A 16,541-nucleotide genomic window follows, 5' to 3' on the forward strand; every position below is an offset into this window, starting at 1 on the left:
TTTAACTACCTTTTTTGTTTGTGAAGTGACCTTGGGTGTCGTGAAAGGCACTTTAAATAAAATGTATTATTAAACCCATTTTACCCACATCAATTTTAACACACACACACACACACACACACACACACACACACACACACACACACCTCAATGTGCAAACTACAGATAAAATATTTCCCACCAGCCATACACTAAAATGCCATGGCCTTAAGTGTCCTTCAGTCTCCCCCTAGTGCTTCAGTACATATTCCTCTATTCACCACTACATGGTTAAAACAAAGAGGCCATGAAGAAAGACATTTATATGTTTAATAATCATCCTCCATTTCATTTTTTTCCAGACTAAATATTCCTCTGCTTTAAATTGAGCAGCTAATAACTACATAGTGAGAAATGGCGACATATGTTTCAGTGTGTGCGACTGTCACAAGGGAGGGAAGAGGAATCCCTCCACAGAGCAGTGTAATTAGCAAGACTGCTTTGGCACACACACAGACATATACACATAAAAGTTGTTATTTAATTATTGCCTGGCATTTTTGTGTCATGCCGTTTACAATATGGAGATCATTTATTTAGAAATCCCCCAAAGAACTCCCCAACCAAATGCATACAAAACGCTATTTTTCTGACTTAAGAGGACTGTAACCATAAACACTACATTTTGAACCCCAGCCGTTACCCTAACCTCAACCAAAAACCAAGTCTTACCATGTGGGGACTAGCTCTTTATCCCAAATGGGAGGAAAGTCGCCGAAATGTCACTGTGTAAAAACATGAATGTCTCCACAACACGACGAAGACAAGTATGGACAAACCCATACACACACCCATACACACACCCACACAAACATAACATTTTTCGTCAGTATAATTGTATCAGATAGTTGGATCGTTATTCTTTTAGGTCATGCTCAGATAAAAATCTGTCAAAGGGGATACAATGTAAGGGAGATTGGCTTTCTCCGGGTAAGTGTGAGAATTGGGACAGGGTAATAGTTAGGGCTCTGGGGCGGTAAAATGGTATTATAATGATAGCGGGCTAAACTGTTACTGGCGGGACAGCAAAGAGAGGCTCTATCCAATGGGAGTGGATGAATAAGCCATGAAGCCAGGCAGCAAAGGCACGGGTCTGAGATAATATATTCTTGCCATGGTAAACCTCTGATGGATGCACACACGTGCATGCTTGCACACTAAAACAAGCATACAAATTCATATCAAAATCAAATATCAAACTCTGCTGTAGAACTGGGTCATAGAGTACCTCTCCTACTGAGTGTATAAAGTTTTAGAGATAACAAGAGGAGCAAAAGGAAGACAGGGTCTGAGAGGACAAGCGACTGAACGCAAAGCTTTCAGCAGGGCTAAAATAGCAATACTGGAGTGTGTCATTTATTTGGCGAACACATTCTTATACCCATTTTCCTATTTAAACAACTATTTTTTTTTGGTGGGGTGAAGGAGGCCCACCTCCTTTTTTGGAGATAATAATCTTTCCTCATATGTGTATACATAACATGCATTATTGAGAGACCTCTGCAGCACTGACATCCTTCCAGCTCCTGTAGCACAGTGGTTGTGTTGCTCATCTCGGGTCCCCATTTAAACCATGCTAGATTTAGAAATGTGCGTGCCTGCAAAGCAAGCCAAACTCTATACCGGAGGTAGAAGCAGGTAGATTACTTCTTGAGTTATTCCGTAAATAATATGTCTAAAGAGTTTGCAGAGAGGCAGGATAAAAACTTGCAAATGTATGCAAATAGTATTCTCGCTTCAGTTTGAAATAAAAATGCCACACAATCAAGAACAAATGACAATTCATGAATGAACCAAAGATAAACAGCAAACCATCTAAATCACTTATTAAATGGCTAAATTCTTAAAATACAAACCCAAAGACAATTACTCAGCATGACGCTACAGTAAAAACTACAGATTATCTACTGTATGCATCTATGTTTACGACCAGCAGACAATTAAGGACAATTATGATCGTAATTAGTTATTGCATTGTAAATAAACACTTCTGACTTAGTATGGCTGTGATACATCACTCAGCAAAGATATGGGAGCATTTCTCAGGTACAGGCGCTCCGTCATTCTGTGTGAGTAATGGCCACACGGGAATAAGGCAAGGGGTCCAACTCCATATAACACACAACCAGAGCGAGAGATTTACTACATGCTCTATGCAGGTACCTGGCAAGGGCAGCATGCTGCGGCATGTGATGGCATATTTGGTGTGAAGGAGGATTAACCGTGATTACAAATATAAAGACTATCCATTTTATTTAGAGATGCACCGATAGACCGGCCCGGTGACAGGAATTGGCCGTTTTTTACATGCTTGGCCATGACTGGCGACCGGCAGGTCAGTCTGACATATGCTGATTTCATGCCGGTCAATGCTACAATTAACTGACAACATAAGTTATACGAGTTACAGTTCTCAAGGACGCACGCGGACGCCACAGCGTACCAGCTCGCGGTGTGAAGCGCGTGTGTCCGCGGTATTCTCACACATGTAGGGAACCTCTGGAATTAACTTGCAACATGTCAGCTGTTTGGAAATTCTTCAGCGTGTGTGCAGAAGATAACAAGTTTGCAATATGCAACACCTGCAAGGAAAAAGTAGGGCCTGGACGGACAACACCAAAAACCAAAATCACATTTTTTTAGTTGGATATTGGATGTGAAAAGAAGGAAATGGTTCTAATATTGCACTTTTGATGTGTGTGAATTTCCCACACCGGGAGTTCATTTATAGTTCTATTTTATAGTGATCCATTATCTGTTCAAAAAATGTTCTATTAGAAAAGATAGAAAATAAAGTCAGGTGCTAGTGGAGCCCAAAACAGAGCAAGAAGGAGAGTAAACATTCAGCAGGTGGACAGAAACACATCTCCAAATTCATGTTAATGTTGCTCTGTACCGTCTGGGTGTTTAAATAGGCAACTGTTTGCTAACACTGTTCGCCCAACTGTATATAGTGATCACATGTCAATATAGTGTTTAAAGCTTGTTCTGCAGTCCTTACATTGCCAAAACAGTTACTACTGCTAATAATTGTTATGTATGTATGTATGTATGTATGTATGTATGTATGTATGTATATACACAGAAAATGCACAAGCATACACAGAAATAAACACATTATTAAACTGCATATGATGCCACATTAATGTTACAACCAAGTTACAACAAGCATGCTGCTGTGAGGTGATTTTATCTGAGTTCTTAGAGGCATAAACCGAGGTAGGAAAACACTGAGGACATGCTGTTCTGATGCAAGTATCTTCAAAATGCAAAAACACACACATCGAACCACGCAGGCATAGGCGCACACCTGCATACAGATACATATTCTCAATATCACTGCAGCTGTATCGCACATCCACTTTCTAGACAACGTGTCCGTAAACATATTTTAAATACTATTAGCCTAGGATCCGGGCCCATATTCTCAAGCTTCAGAAAGCTAATCAGGGTGTCCAATTACACATACTGTATCTCCATTGTGTTTCATGATTGTACTTGTATTTTAACTGTTTTGTGAATAAACTGAAATTTAACTGAGCTATCTAAAACCTGACCTGAGATGACAGTAACCTTCCTGATAAATGATTTCCTTTGATGTCTTCAGTGTTTATCTTCTGTTCAGACTTTTAATCTCAATCAGCACACAGCTTCCAGCTTTCAATTTTTTTTAAATGTATTCCCATCTCCTACTTCAGCCTTTAAATAAGATATTCAACATGTAGTTTTTGTGATTTTGCACATGGATTACTTTATCATCAGGCAAACTTGAGCTGACTTTGAGTGCTGACCACACAAATCATCAATAATTCCCTTTCAATCATTTTCTGTTCTTTGATTTAAAAAAAGGTCCAGAGTTCAAAGAAACAACTCAATTCTCCAGCAAGCCTTTCTTGCTCTAGCAAGTCTGTGTTGTTTATCCGCATGTGTGTGTGCGCTGCTTCTGTTTGTATGCCGGTGAGTGAGAACCTTGGTGTTCTTTTTGGGTGAGTTACTGGAGAGCTGCAGGAAGGTAACACTTTTTCATCATTGCTTCAATGGCTTATGGGTTCTACAAAAGAGACAGATCTTTACAAGAGCTGAGTCCATGTATCCACCACTCCCACTCATTCAACATGACTGTCAGGAACCTTAAAAAAAAAGTGACCCAAATCAAACCGGTCGTGCCTCACAGGAAACAATAACAATAAAACAATAAACCAGCCGCACATGAAAGAGAGCGTGAGACCTGAGAGAGGAGCTGAAATGCAGAAAGAATTCATTGGAATAAGGAATGAGCTTTGAGGTAGACAGCCCTGTAGCAGAGTGAACTTTACTAAAGGGCCAAAGTAAAGCAAAGGTCACATACACTGGCGCTGGTCAAATACCAATTTCCTCTCTACATATGCTCAGCACCAATTTAACTCTAGAGCTTATGAAAAGAAATTGGTCAAAGTCGTATTGGTTTTGAGATTCACTGAAGTAATCAATCCTTGGCTCGTGGAGATAAAAGCAGTCCCTCCTTCCCTCTGCTGAGCGATGTAAACTCAAATTAACAGACTTTCTGCAACAACTAACTGGGTGGGGATTAGAACATTGTATTAAAATTACAGTAAGTATCTGTTCCTTAACAGGCCAAATTAATTGCATTCCTCTCCATGTCAGTGCTGCGGTATCCGACTGATTGGACAGCAGAACTAATTTGAACTTTGAATCATAGGCTGGTCCACAGCCCAGAATTAATCATACATGCTCATAAAAAGCTGCTCACCTTTTAAATGTTTTCTCACTTGAATAACCAACAAGCAATATCTCAACAAGCATATCATACATATGTTACGCATGCATTGCTGACTGTTCTATGTAATACATTCATGCTCCAACACTACACCAGCAGCAGCTCTTCAGGCCATAATAACTCTGTGTGTCTGTTTGTGTAAAAAAAGATTTAAAATATGGTACCTGTCATTATTTAGTACAGTACAGGTTGAAAACTAACAATCTAACAAATAGTCTTTTGATGTTAAACAGCATCAGATCATTGTACTACAAAGAAATTTAATGTGCTTTTATTATATATTCATTTTATTTAAAAACTGACTTAAACAGCAGCGGTAGTAATGGCAAGCACTTAGCTGTAGCATTAGCTTAAAGAGTTACCAAAATAAAAGCAGTGTTATACTGCCCTCAATGACCTCTGACCACACCCGTCATACAGTATATGATGGGTGTGGACATGTAATTGTAAATGTAATGTGTAATGCGTTGCACCATATTAAACCACTGAGGTCAGCAAAAACACCATTTTAAGGGGGTGTCACTCTTTAAACGTTAATAACTCTATAAGGGGGTCAATATTACGGATTAAGCATCAGCATGAGTGAAGACAGACTGTTAAAAAGTGTTAATTGGTTATATCAAAAATGAGTTTTAATAAATTAATATGAGTCAAGTATATGAAGGCACGGTGTTCTGTGTAGGTGTGTAGTTTATGATCTCTTGATGTGGGGGCCAAACATTATTTCACATTCCTCACTAAACATATGCTAATAGCTCAATTTACAATGAAATGCACAGAAAGAGCACTGTCAGTTTACACACAACAGGCCAGCGCTGTTTCCTCTTTCTCTAAAGTGGTGCAAAGTATTAAAACAATTATCAAGAACCCATTTTCAACCAATGCATGAATTTCACTTGGCATTGTCAAGACAGTCTATCCTCTTACCAAAAACTGCGGGGTGTAAAATAACTAAACCTACCAGCAACATATCGTTTCATGCTTGTCAAGCCTTGGCGGCCATTTATTTATAGACCTGAAACATAATTCTTAGCAATCATGTCAAGCACTTCTTATGAAGGACACACCATTAATCATGTTCAGGAGGACAGCTTATGTGCTGTTTGTGACGTGTCAATGCAACCTCCTAAAGCCAATCTTCTGTGTGGCAAAATTACTAATTATACCCTTATAGTTCTGTCTTTAAGGAAGGCAGGGCTCTAAGTTATATATCTAACTTTCTAAAAACAAAACCTCCAACTTTCCCTTTATATTTTCTTTCTCCATTGGCTACTTGATTTTATCAAGGAACTATCATACATTATCATGACTAAAAGCGGCGGGCACATCCAAGCCATCTGTTTTATCCTCTTGATTTATTACTTTATGGTTAGTCTGTGATTCCATGGGAATACCAAGCATATTAAAATGTCCTTGAAAAATAAAATGTTTTTGGCCCACCTTTCAAACAAGACATGTATTTCTTTTCATTCCATTCATTTTACCACCTCACTTAGCCACACTTCTTTCAACCCCGTTTACCACAAAAAAACTCAAAAAGCAGACGAGACAACTGTATTCCCACTTGCTAACACAACATCTCTGATAAAAACAACCCTGGCAGCTACATTCCTAAAGCTGCTGTTGCAACATCTGCGAGCAGGTTTCTTTTCCCAACTCATCTCAGTTTGATGTTTAAGTTGGTCTGTCAGTTCTTGTGTGAATAAGCATAATCTTTGGACTCTGAAGGCTGACTTTTTTTTCTAGCCTGGAGGAACACAGAGAGCGATGAACAGAGTATGACAGAAACATGCACTTACCTGAGACTTAAGGTCAGTCGTTCATCTTTAGCCCTCAGCAGATCGCCTACAGAAAATGTGGCACAACCCAGGAAGCTGCTCTGTAAAACCAGACAGAGAAGAAGAAAATTGCTGGTTAAAACAGGGCAAAGTATTTCAGCAGCAAGTTAAGAGTTAAAAAAAATATAAAACATTAAAAAAGAAATAACTACTGAATAACGGTTTTCTTCTTTCAATGTTATCACAGAGGTGTTACAAACAGGTAGGTGTCAGACATAGTGTGTTAGAATTTACTTTGAGCCCCATGATCTTAGAAGGCAAAAATGTGAGATCTTGTCAACACAAAGCACAGAGACACACAATCTCCTCTCCTGTCTCTCTTTCTCCCCTTTCTCACTGCTCTGACAACATGTGTTTGCTGCAGGCATGATGTGAACACGGGGTGTCAGCACATGGGAACTGGGTCATGGAGAAAGAGGTATGGGACGAGCCCATCAATAACGAAGAGAGATGATCTACATTCGTAGAACACACACACACACACGTAACACCACTAACATGCTAGCTTGTGCTGCAGGAGGGGAGGGCTAAGACCGTGCCAAGGACACAGGCTGCGCCGAACAAAGCTAAAACACAGAGTAGGTAGTTAACACCAGGTAGAAAGGTGACTGCACATATTTCATCATACAGGGGAAAAACGATTTTAATTAAAGTATTCACAGCATGTTCACACTCTTCTCTGAGCTACTGAGATGTTAAAAGTATCATTTACAGACCTTTCATCTACCAAATTTTACCACGTTTTTTATTTTTTATTTATAAGCTTTTACAATAGTGCCAGTGATGGTTCTGCGATCACTGAAGTGACAATACGAAACACTAAAATGTGTGTCTTGCCTACGTCTGTTGCTTTACATAGCTGTCAAAGGCTGTACTTTGCCTCTGAAGATAAAAACAGGATTGTGTCTGTTGTTGAAATGAATGCAAATGAGATTCAGGTAGGCCAACACCAGAAAGCTTCCACACACACTATACATTTTTTACTCTCCACACACAAAACAAAGCGCAAGTCAGACGGTGAAAATGGGTTGGACCGATTCGATATGCCAGATCAGTATCTTTCCCGATAGTCATGACAAGGCCTGTAAGTAACAATAATTTTTTATTATTGATTAATCTGCAGACCATTTTCCCACTTCATCGATCAGAAGATTTATCTTTAAAATGTCTAAAAATACCAAAAAAATGCCCATTATAACTTTTCAGAACTCAACATGGATTGTTCTATCAGACAATCAGTCCAAACCAAAAGATAGAAAACTGCAAATCATCTTATTTGACAAGCTACAGCCACATAAAGTTTGGCACATTTGCTTATCAAAAAAGTGAGACCTGTACTTGATTATCAATCAAGTAAAGGCAATACACTCTTGTCTTATCAATTAACTGACCTATTGTTTCAGCTCTAGCCATGACAAGACAAATCCACATTAAATACAGTGTCTTTGTCACTATCCTTATATAATTGAGTGACTCTGCTAGGAGTTACATTTATTCAGTCACAGAAGGCCACCAACTTATTTTACAGCGTCACAGCAGTCCCTGACCTCATGTCACCTTACATAAAAATGATTTAAATGAGATCTAATGAGAGCACTTGTATTGGATAAAGATCAGTATCATCAGAGACTTTGAGTTGAGGTATCAGGGGAGAAAAAGCTGGATTGGTGCATTTCTACAGTGAAATATTGTAAAAAGCATCACTAAGGACACATAACAGTTTTATAGAGGTAGGGTCATATGGCAACTGTGGTAAAGAAGGGAATGACTGATGAGCGTTAGCACCCAGAAAACACAGCAAAGCCCACAGCTCACAACTGTTATATTACCTATTATAAAGTAGTTACAGACATGACTCACTGATTTTTAAATTTATGAGATCAGATATTTCTGGGTGAATATATTATGCACGGCTGTTTTGAGTTAGTTATCCTAACATGCTCTTTTCTCTATTGTTTGGCTTCACTTTCACCTCTAATCTAGGTTCCTGCCTTTTTCGACAACTGCACTGCTCTTTCTCTCCATTTTTTGGGTCTCTCTGCAGTCTTCTGTATCAGATAAAAAAAGGGCATCCTGTCTACTGACCTTTCCTCTCAATCATTTCCTCACTGAGCATATGCTTTAAGCAAAACACTGCCCCAAACACATTCTCCTGCCCCGGCTCACTCACAAGTAGGCAAACGCAGACTTACGCATGCGTGCACAGACACACAGAAAGAGCTCAAAATACAAGGTCAGTCAACAATGCTATGAAAAAATAAACACAAGATAACATTGAAACACAGTAACATTTTAAAAAAAAGAGCTCAAATTTACCAAGAAATACACACAGCCCCAAGCGTCACATTCAGGTTTATGCAGCGTAGTGTCCTTACTGAATTAACCATAGCTGGGGTCCACAGTAGGCATCACTTAATATGCACAACGTCATATTCTCCAGCAATGACGTATCATAGCCAATCCTAGTTTGCCCTGATAACCCAGAGCACAAGGCACAGAAGGCCATTACACAGCGTGGAGGAACATTAGATCCCTATGTAGCTATTACTCGCAAGCCGGTACAGAACGTCTGGTAAATGGTCTTAGAAATCCATTCCTTAGCATCTTTTTATGGCCCCTCACGATGAAGGCTTTAAAAGTAATGAAGCTCTGGAGACCGTCCTCTTACGCAAGATCAAAGTGGCTGTACCACAGAAAATGAGATAAAAGATGGGGGCAAGAGGAGGAGTGGAGTGAAAAAGAAGACAAATGATGCTCTTCCAGGATCATGGAGGATTGATTATGATGGTCTCGCTCGGTTCCCTTCTTACATGCTCTGGCTCTCTCTTTTTTCTATCCATCTTTTTCGCCTGCTCTTGCTCATTCCCTTGACTGGTTCTATTGGCCATGCCGGTTGCAAGCTACAAGAGAAACTTTTGATCCATGATCTCCTTCACTAGTTTTCAAAAAAAAAAGGAGACAGCGAGACATTTAACACGAGCCCAGAGATAAATACGCGTACCTAACCAAACACAAAAGTGCTCTTGAGAACACATGCACACAAATAGAAGATCAATCACAGACAAAACTAGAATTACCGCCTTGTGGTTGTATGCCTCCGCCAACAAGTCAAGCTGCAGTTTACATCCATGTCTGTCCAGACTTACATAACATACACTACCGGTCAAAAGTTTTAGAACACCCCAATTTTTTTATTTTTTTATTGAAACTTTAGCAGTTCAAGTCCAATGAATAGCTTGAAATGGCACAAAGGTAAGTGGTGAACTGCCTGAGGTTAAAAAAAAAAAAAAAAAGGAAGGTTACCCCAAACAATAAATAATGTACATTTCAGAATTTTACAAAAAGGCCTTTTTCAGGGAACAAGAAATGAGTAAACAATGTAAAGCTGTTCTGCAGCAATGGAGGTTGATCAAGCTTTGAAAGTTGGTGCTACCAATTCCCAGAGGTGTTCCAACTTGTCTGAATTACTTACAACCCCCTCTGTTTGTATAAAAGTATTGTTGGAACACACTGTGGTACCGTACCCTCGTGAGCATTATTTGAACAGTATTGTACTGCAGAAAGTAGTATGTTGCTATAAAAATGGCGGGAAAAAGGCAATTAACAATGGAAGAGAGACAGACCATCATAACACTTAAGAATGTTGGTCTTTCCTACAGAGAAATTGCGAAGAAAGTCAAGATGTCTGTGAGTACAGTATTCTTCACCATCAAAAGGCACTTAGAAACTGGGGGAAACTCTGACAGGAAGAGGTCTGGCAGACCCAAAGCCACAACAGAATCAGAAGACAAGTTTCTGAGATAGGCGGCTCACAGGACAACAGCTTCAAGCACAGCTTAATAGTGGTCGTAATAAACAAGTCTCAGTTTCAACTGTAAAGAGAAGACTTCGAGCTGCAGGTTTGATAGGTCGAGTTGCAGCAAGTCAATGGACTATTGAAGACTGGAAGAAGGTGCTATGGACTGTTGAAAATTTGAAATCTTCGGTTCATCACGCAGGATTTTTGTACGCCGTCAAGTAGGCGAAAGGATGGTTCCTCAGTGTGTGACATCAACTGTCAAACATGGAGGAGGAAGCTGTGGGGGTCGTTTTGCTGGATCCACGGTCGATGATTTGTTCAGAGTGAAAGGCACCCTGAACCAAAATGGCTACCACAGCATTTTGCAGAGCCATGCAGTACCCTCTGGTATGCACCTAGTTGGTCAGGGGTTCATCCTACAGCAAGATAATGACCCAAAACATAAGTCCAAGCTATGCCAGAACTACCTTAGGAAAAAAGAACAAGATGGTAAGCTTAAAAACATGGAGTGGCCAGCACAGTCACCAGACTTAAACCTCATTGAGCTGGTTTGGGATGAACTGGACAGAAAAGTGAAAGCAAAGCAACCTACAAGTGCCACACATTTATGGGAACTTCTGCAACAGAGTTGGGAAGAAATTTCTGAAGAATATTTGATTTCCATTGTAGAAAGAATGCCACGAGTGTGTTCTGCTGTTATATCTGCCAAAGGGGGCTACTTTGATGAGTCAAAAATTTTGAATACATTTTGTTTTATAAATTGATTCCATGATTTCTTTTTTAACTTAAATTGTTCATTTGTTCTGTTCTTTTTTTCAGAGTACAATAAGACATTGAACTGCATGAATTTCAATAAAAACCTGGAAAAATTGGGGTGTTCTAAAACTTTTGACCAGTAGTGTATGTAGCAAAGACTTTGAAGGACTTTAATAAAAGGTATTAAGTGTATTTCTTGGAGAAACATGTATGCTTTACACACATCTTCAACCCTGCAGCACAGAAGATCTATATCTTCACCACAGTTTCAAGGTGGGCACCAAAGATTAGTAATTCAGTATCTGACCAAATGTCTCCCCTTCTGTTATGGCGTCGAATAATGGCCTGAAGAGCATTTGGTTACACTTTACTTAAAAGGTATCTACATAAGAGTGACATGACACTGTCATGAACGTGTCATAAAAATTATAAACAATGACATGACGCTTCTTTTAGTAAGTGTCATTTGGTTTTTGTCATGACATGTTATGGTTAGGGTTAGGGTTCAGTGTCATGACAGTGTCATGTAGATACCTTCAAGTAAAGTGTTACCGAGCATTTTTGCAGAACATTATGATGTCACACTGAAGTTGACTTTTCATCCTTAAAGGAACACGCCGACTTATTGGGAATTTAGCTTATTCACCGTAACCCCCAGAGTAAGACAAGTCAATACATACCCTTTTCATATCCGTGCGTGCTGTAATGCTGTCTGACGGCTCCAGCGGCATCAGGCCAGCACAGAACATGCAGGTGAATGGTTCCAGTAATCCTACTGCTCCCAATAAGTGAAAAAATAATGCCAACATGTTCCTATTTACATGTTGTGATTTATAGAGTCACAGCGTATACAAAAAACAACGTAACATGAGACACAGCCATCTTCTAACTGTAAATAAACAGGGAACTATATTCTCAGGCGGAAGAATATAGTACTTGGGCGGAGTGATATGCTCGCAGCAAGCCTGTCTGAGAATATAGTTCCCGGTTTGTTTACTGTTAGAAGATGGCTGTGTCTCATGTTACGTTGTTTTTTGTACACACTGTGACTCTACAAATCACAACATGTAAATAGGAACATGTTGGCGTTATTTTGTCACTTTTGTCACAATTCGGAGCAGTAGGCTAGTTGGAACCAGTTACCTGCAGGATCTGTGCTGGGCTAAGCTAAGGCTGGAACCGTCAGACAGCGTTACAGCACGCACGGAGATGAGAAGGGTATGTATCGACTTGTCTAACTCTGGGGGTTACGGTGAATAAGCTAAATTCCCAATAAGTCGGCGTGTTCCTTTAAGTCCAAGTGGATGCTTGTGCAGAATGTGAAGAAATTCCCTCTAGTGAGTCCTGAGATAATGCATCACAGGAAGGGGATGGATGAACGTACATAGGGCAAAACGGACGGACAACCCAAAAACATAATGCCTTCAGCCAGAGCAATCACCGGCGCAAAGGGATAAGAAATAAAAGACACTTGTAGACCTGACATATTGTACGTCTAGAGGCAATCCCGAGCACTTGTCTGTGGACCATGTGAAGGCCACAGTGTGTCTGTCCGTCACTTGGCAGAGATCTATTGATTTTCTCCACTCCCTGGGTGACAGGGTGACACACACACACACACACACACACACACACACACACACACACACACACACACACACACACTACCTGAAGGAGAGGACATTCATTCACATGCTACGCCAACATGTGACATTTTATATAAATGGCAGCGGTAAGAGTTTTGGCACTGGCTGAATAAAACACATCTGGCAAACATTTAACGAATATGAACAGAATTATATCACAGAGGTCAGCGGTGTCGACATGAATACACTGCTCCTTCACTACAAATAGAGTTTTACAAATTGGCCTAATTAAGTCATCAGAGATGTCATGACATGTCATTTATACTTGCATGCAAATGTGTGCACTCGAGCACAAATTATGACCACAGTAAGTTCAAATCGACAGATATCACACACTCACACACACACAAGCACGTACGCGCGCGCACGCACGCACGCACACACACACACACACACACACACACACACACACACACAGACACACGGAAGTCCACTTACAGTTATGTTGCACACAATCCTAGCAGTGAAATGAAGAGAAGTCGACCGAAAGATAGAGAGACTGAAATAAAAAAGCAAGACAGAGGAAAAGAGATGTTATGTCTTCTTTCTTCCTCTTAATGAGCTCCAGGACGGTTCTTCCTACATATCTTCCTCCAGTCTTCAGTTAGAGGAACTCCATGTGTTACACTCGCTCTTTAAAGAGCAGCAGGCACACTGGCTGATACAGACATTATAAACACGCAAACACATAAAACACACACTGCAGCCTCCGTTGTGACTGAGAATTGGCTAGAGTGAGCTACTGACGTTACCGCTGTTGCTGCTCTGGCTGGCTTGACACTAAGCGAGACCAGCAAGAGAGAGAGAGTGAGCGAGAGAGAGAGGGAGAGAGAGAGGAGGAGGGAGCCACAAGAGGGGGAGTCGACAAATACAAGCAGCTGAGGTGGAAGGGGGGAGAAGGAGGGTGGAACAACACAGAAGAGGAAGAGGCAGAAAGGAAGGAAGACAGACAATTAATGGGTAGAGAACCAAGATAGCAACACAGAAAAGGGAGAGACATATAGAAGAATAGAAGAGTAGATACAGAGATAGAGAGAGAGGGGAAGACAGAAACAGAGTTGTGTGTCACACCTCAGTTGCAGCCGGTGACTCAGATGGCCAACAGGAAAAGAAACACTTGTTATGGCTACATGAATTAACATGAATTCCGACCACACGGTGCAAGGTGAATGTGTAGGAGTGTGTGTTTGTGTACAACACAGATAAACACTTCAAAACACATACTGACATACTTGAGGATCACACAAAAGCCAACACACTCTCTACACATTTTGCTAAAGGCCGCAAAAAATAAATACATCAGTAGATCCTTTTTGAGAAATCGAGACAATAACGAACAAACCCACACAGCAACAACGGTGACACCGAGCTTAGGTTTTAACTATCTTGGCTCAAAGCTTGGATTAAGCAGGGTTTAATTTACCCATGCTGACACAGGGGGATGAGTAATTCTGGCAGAACAAAGGACACGCTCGAACACTGGCCCCTTATCACTGAGAGCAGGTACACAAGCAAACACAATAAGACACGCACACAGACACTTAAGCAGACATGCACGCGCACACCAACCCAGACACCTAACATTTATAAGCAATCACAAACTATAATGTACAAATACACTGAGCACGGAAGGTCATGGTGATGAGTCCTCAACCTCATTTAATATGGGAGGTGGGGAGTGGAATTAGGGAGTGTGGGTGGAAACACTGGATTTAAAGCTTTCTTCATTACCATGAGGATTGCTGACCTGCTGGGTGCCAAGTGGAAGCCCCAGTCAGATAGCACATGAACTCCAAAAGATTACCCAAAATGCTCTTCAGTCTGGCAAACTGCTTACTCTGACTATGCAACAGTATTTATGTGCATCCCCGCTGTTGCCAAATCCATTTGTAAATTTTTTTTTTTGTTGGTTATTGCTCAATTTTTGTCAGGGATTATTGATGTTATGTGCCCTTTTTGTTCGTGCATTCCCAAACTAAAAATCTTTGTTTGAATCTTACAGGAACAGAAACGAATGATGAATAACAACATGGAAAATCCTAGATCAAAGCTTGTACAAAATATGAATCGAGCACACTGAAAACGGGCATTTTTTAATGCCCTACTTTGAAGTTCAAAATGTTTGACAAATTTTAATAGCATTCAAACTGTGAGTTCCTGAAAAGCACACTGAGACTGGCAGGGATTGGTCTTACATTCCACATGGGGAGCACAAGCTACCATGAGCAGGGAAAATGTTTGAGGCTCCTAGCTGTAAAAGGGAAAGCCTAAGTACTTCTTAATTCCTACTTTTTAGCATTTCTAAACCAGCACTCACAGCTGGTTGAACACTATCGTCACTGCACATGCCCGCACACATCATTCATGTACCTTATATAGGCAGTGGATGTGTTAGTCCATGTAACGATCACAAATGCCACTGGCAGCTTAGGTTTTTTGCACAGCAACAAGGGATCTTAGACAACCAGTCACCCCCAAATCCAGACAGGCAAAGATAAAAGCAGGCGGCTGTGTTTTCCCTGGGTGAGCTGATGTTCTCATTCTTAGCCGTCTACCCTCGCCATTGTCCTCCCATTCTTCCCTGACTTATTTGTTTCATGGTTCTCTACCTTGACCTCATTCCCCTGCTCTTGATCTGTTAAAACATAAATAAATAAAAGTCTGCAGACAGACAGAGAGATGCAGTCAGACCTGAGCTCACCCACTTTTGCCCTTTGCCATCTATTTCTTCTATGCATTACCAACAGCTTACATAAAAGGGACAACCAAACGGCACAGATATTTTCTCTTGCAAAGATTTTACACAGGTGGTATAACACAACAGTGTTGCGTTACGGGTTTAGTAAGCTCGCCTGCTTTAATGGAAATATTTCATGTTTTACTACTTACAAGAGAAAATATTTCATGAATGAGAATTATCTTCTACTTGGCAAGTGTTATTTACATAAACTTCTGCTGTACTTACAAATTTTACAATCCATCGTTTTATGAATGCATAACCTATTTGTACTAGTGTAGAAGTTTGGTATCATTTCGGGCATTATTAGTGTGGTAACTTACGAGATACAAACCTGGACCCGTTAGCCCCTGCGCTAAGCTATTCAGCTGATAACGTTAACTCGTCCAATGTTCGACCCAGGTGAAAAAAGCTTCTGGGGGGGTGTTTGGCTTGAGGTCATGGTGCAAAGGACCCTAGGGTGAAATTACTCTGAACCATCACTTTAAATTCCAGGAATGCCGTGTATTCAACATTATTCGCACAAGTGCAACTGCTTTCCAAAGGAGCAGCATGTCCGTTTACCTAGGCTAAATAAACTATAACATTAGCGCCACACAGCTCAACTATATTTAGACTCAGCAATAATAAAAGAGTTGCGTTTAAAAAAACATGTGTAAGGCTACTTTTTTACCACATATAAAATTGATCAGGAATCAATAATGGAATTGATGAAATATGACATCAATAAGCAGAATTGACAATGGCATTGTTACGAATAAAATCTTATCAATTCCCATTCCTACAGTTGATACAGGATTTTGAATTGTTCCAGTCTGACCTGTATAGGAAAAGCATAGCAGGCTCCCAATGCTGTGTACTTCTTGTTATGTTACTCTTGCTGGTCCTGAGGCGGTGTGTGTGTGTGTGTGTGTGTGTGTGTGTGTGTGTGTGTGTGTGTGTGTGTGTG

At 40.4% G+C, this 16,541-nt stretch overlaps 1 protein-coding gene across 5 annotated transcripts in view; it reads right to left on the reverse strand.

The window, feature by feature from the left end:
- The window catches only part of inpp4b (inositol polyphosphate-4-phosphatase type II B), a 165,680-nt gene that overhangs the window by 92,639 nt on the left and 56,500 nt on the right, over nucleotides 1-16,541 (reverse strand). For 4 of the 5 annotated variants that reach the window (XM_028600625.1, XM_028600617.1, XM_028600608.1 and 1 more), the window contains one exon: nucleotides 6,616-6,695. In XM_028600625.1, the coding sequence (XP_028456426.1) occupies nucleotides 6,616-6,695 (80 nt within the window). Of the gene's footprint in view, nucleotides 1-6,615; nucleotides 6,696-13,293; nucleotides 13,745-16,541 lie in introns of those variants that run through there. The other variant, XM_028600646.1, reaches the window with a different exon arrangement.

The sequence above is a fragment of the Perca flavescens genome, chromosome 2, assembly GCF_004354835.1.
Source record: "Perca flavescens isolate YP-PL-M2 chromosome 2, PFLA_1.0, whole genome shotgun sequence".
NCBI classification, from domain to species: Eukaryota; Metazoa; Chordata; class Actinopteri; order Perciformes; family Percidae; genus Perca; species Perca flavescens.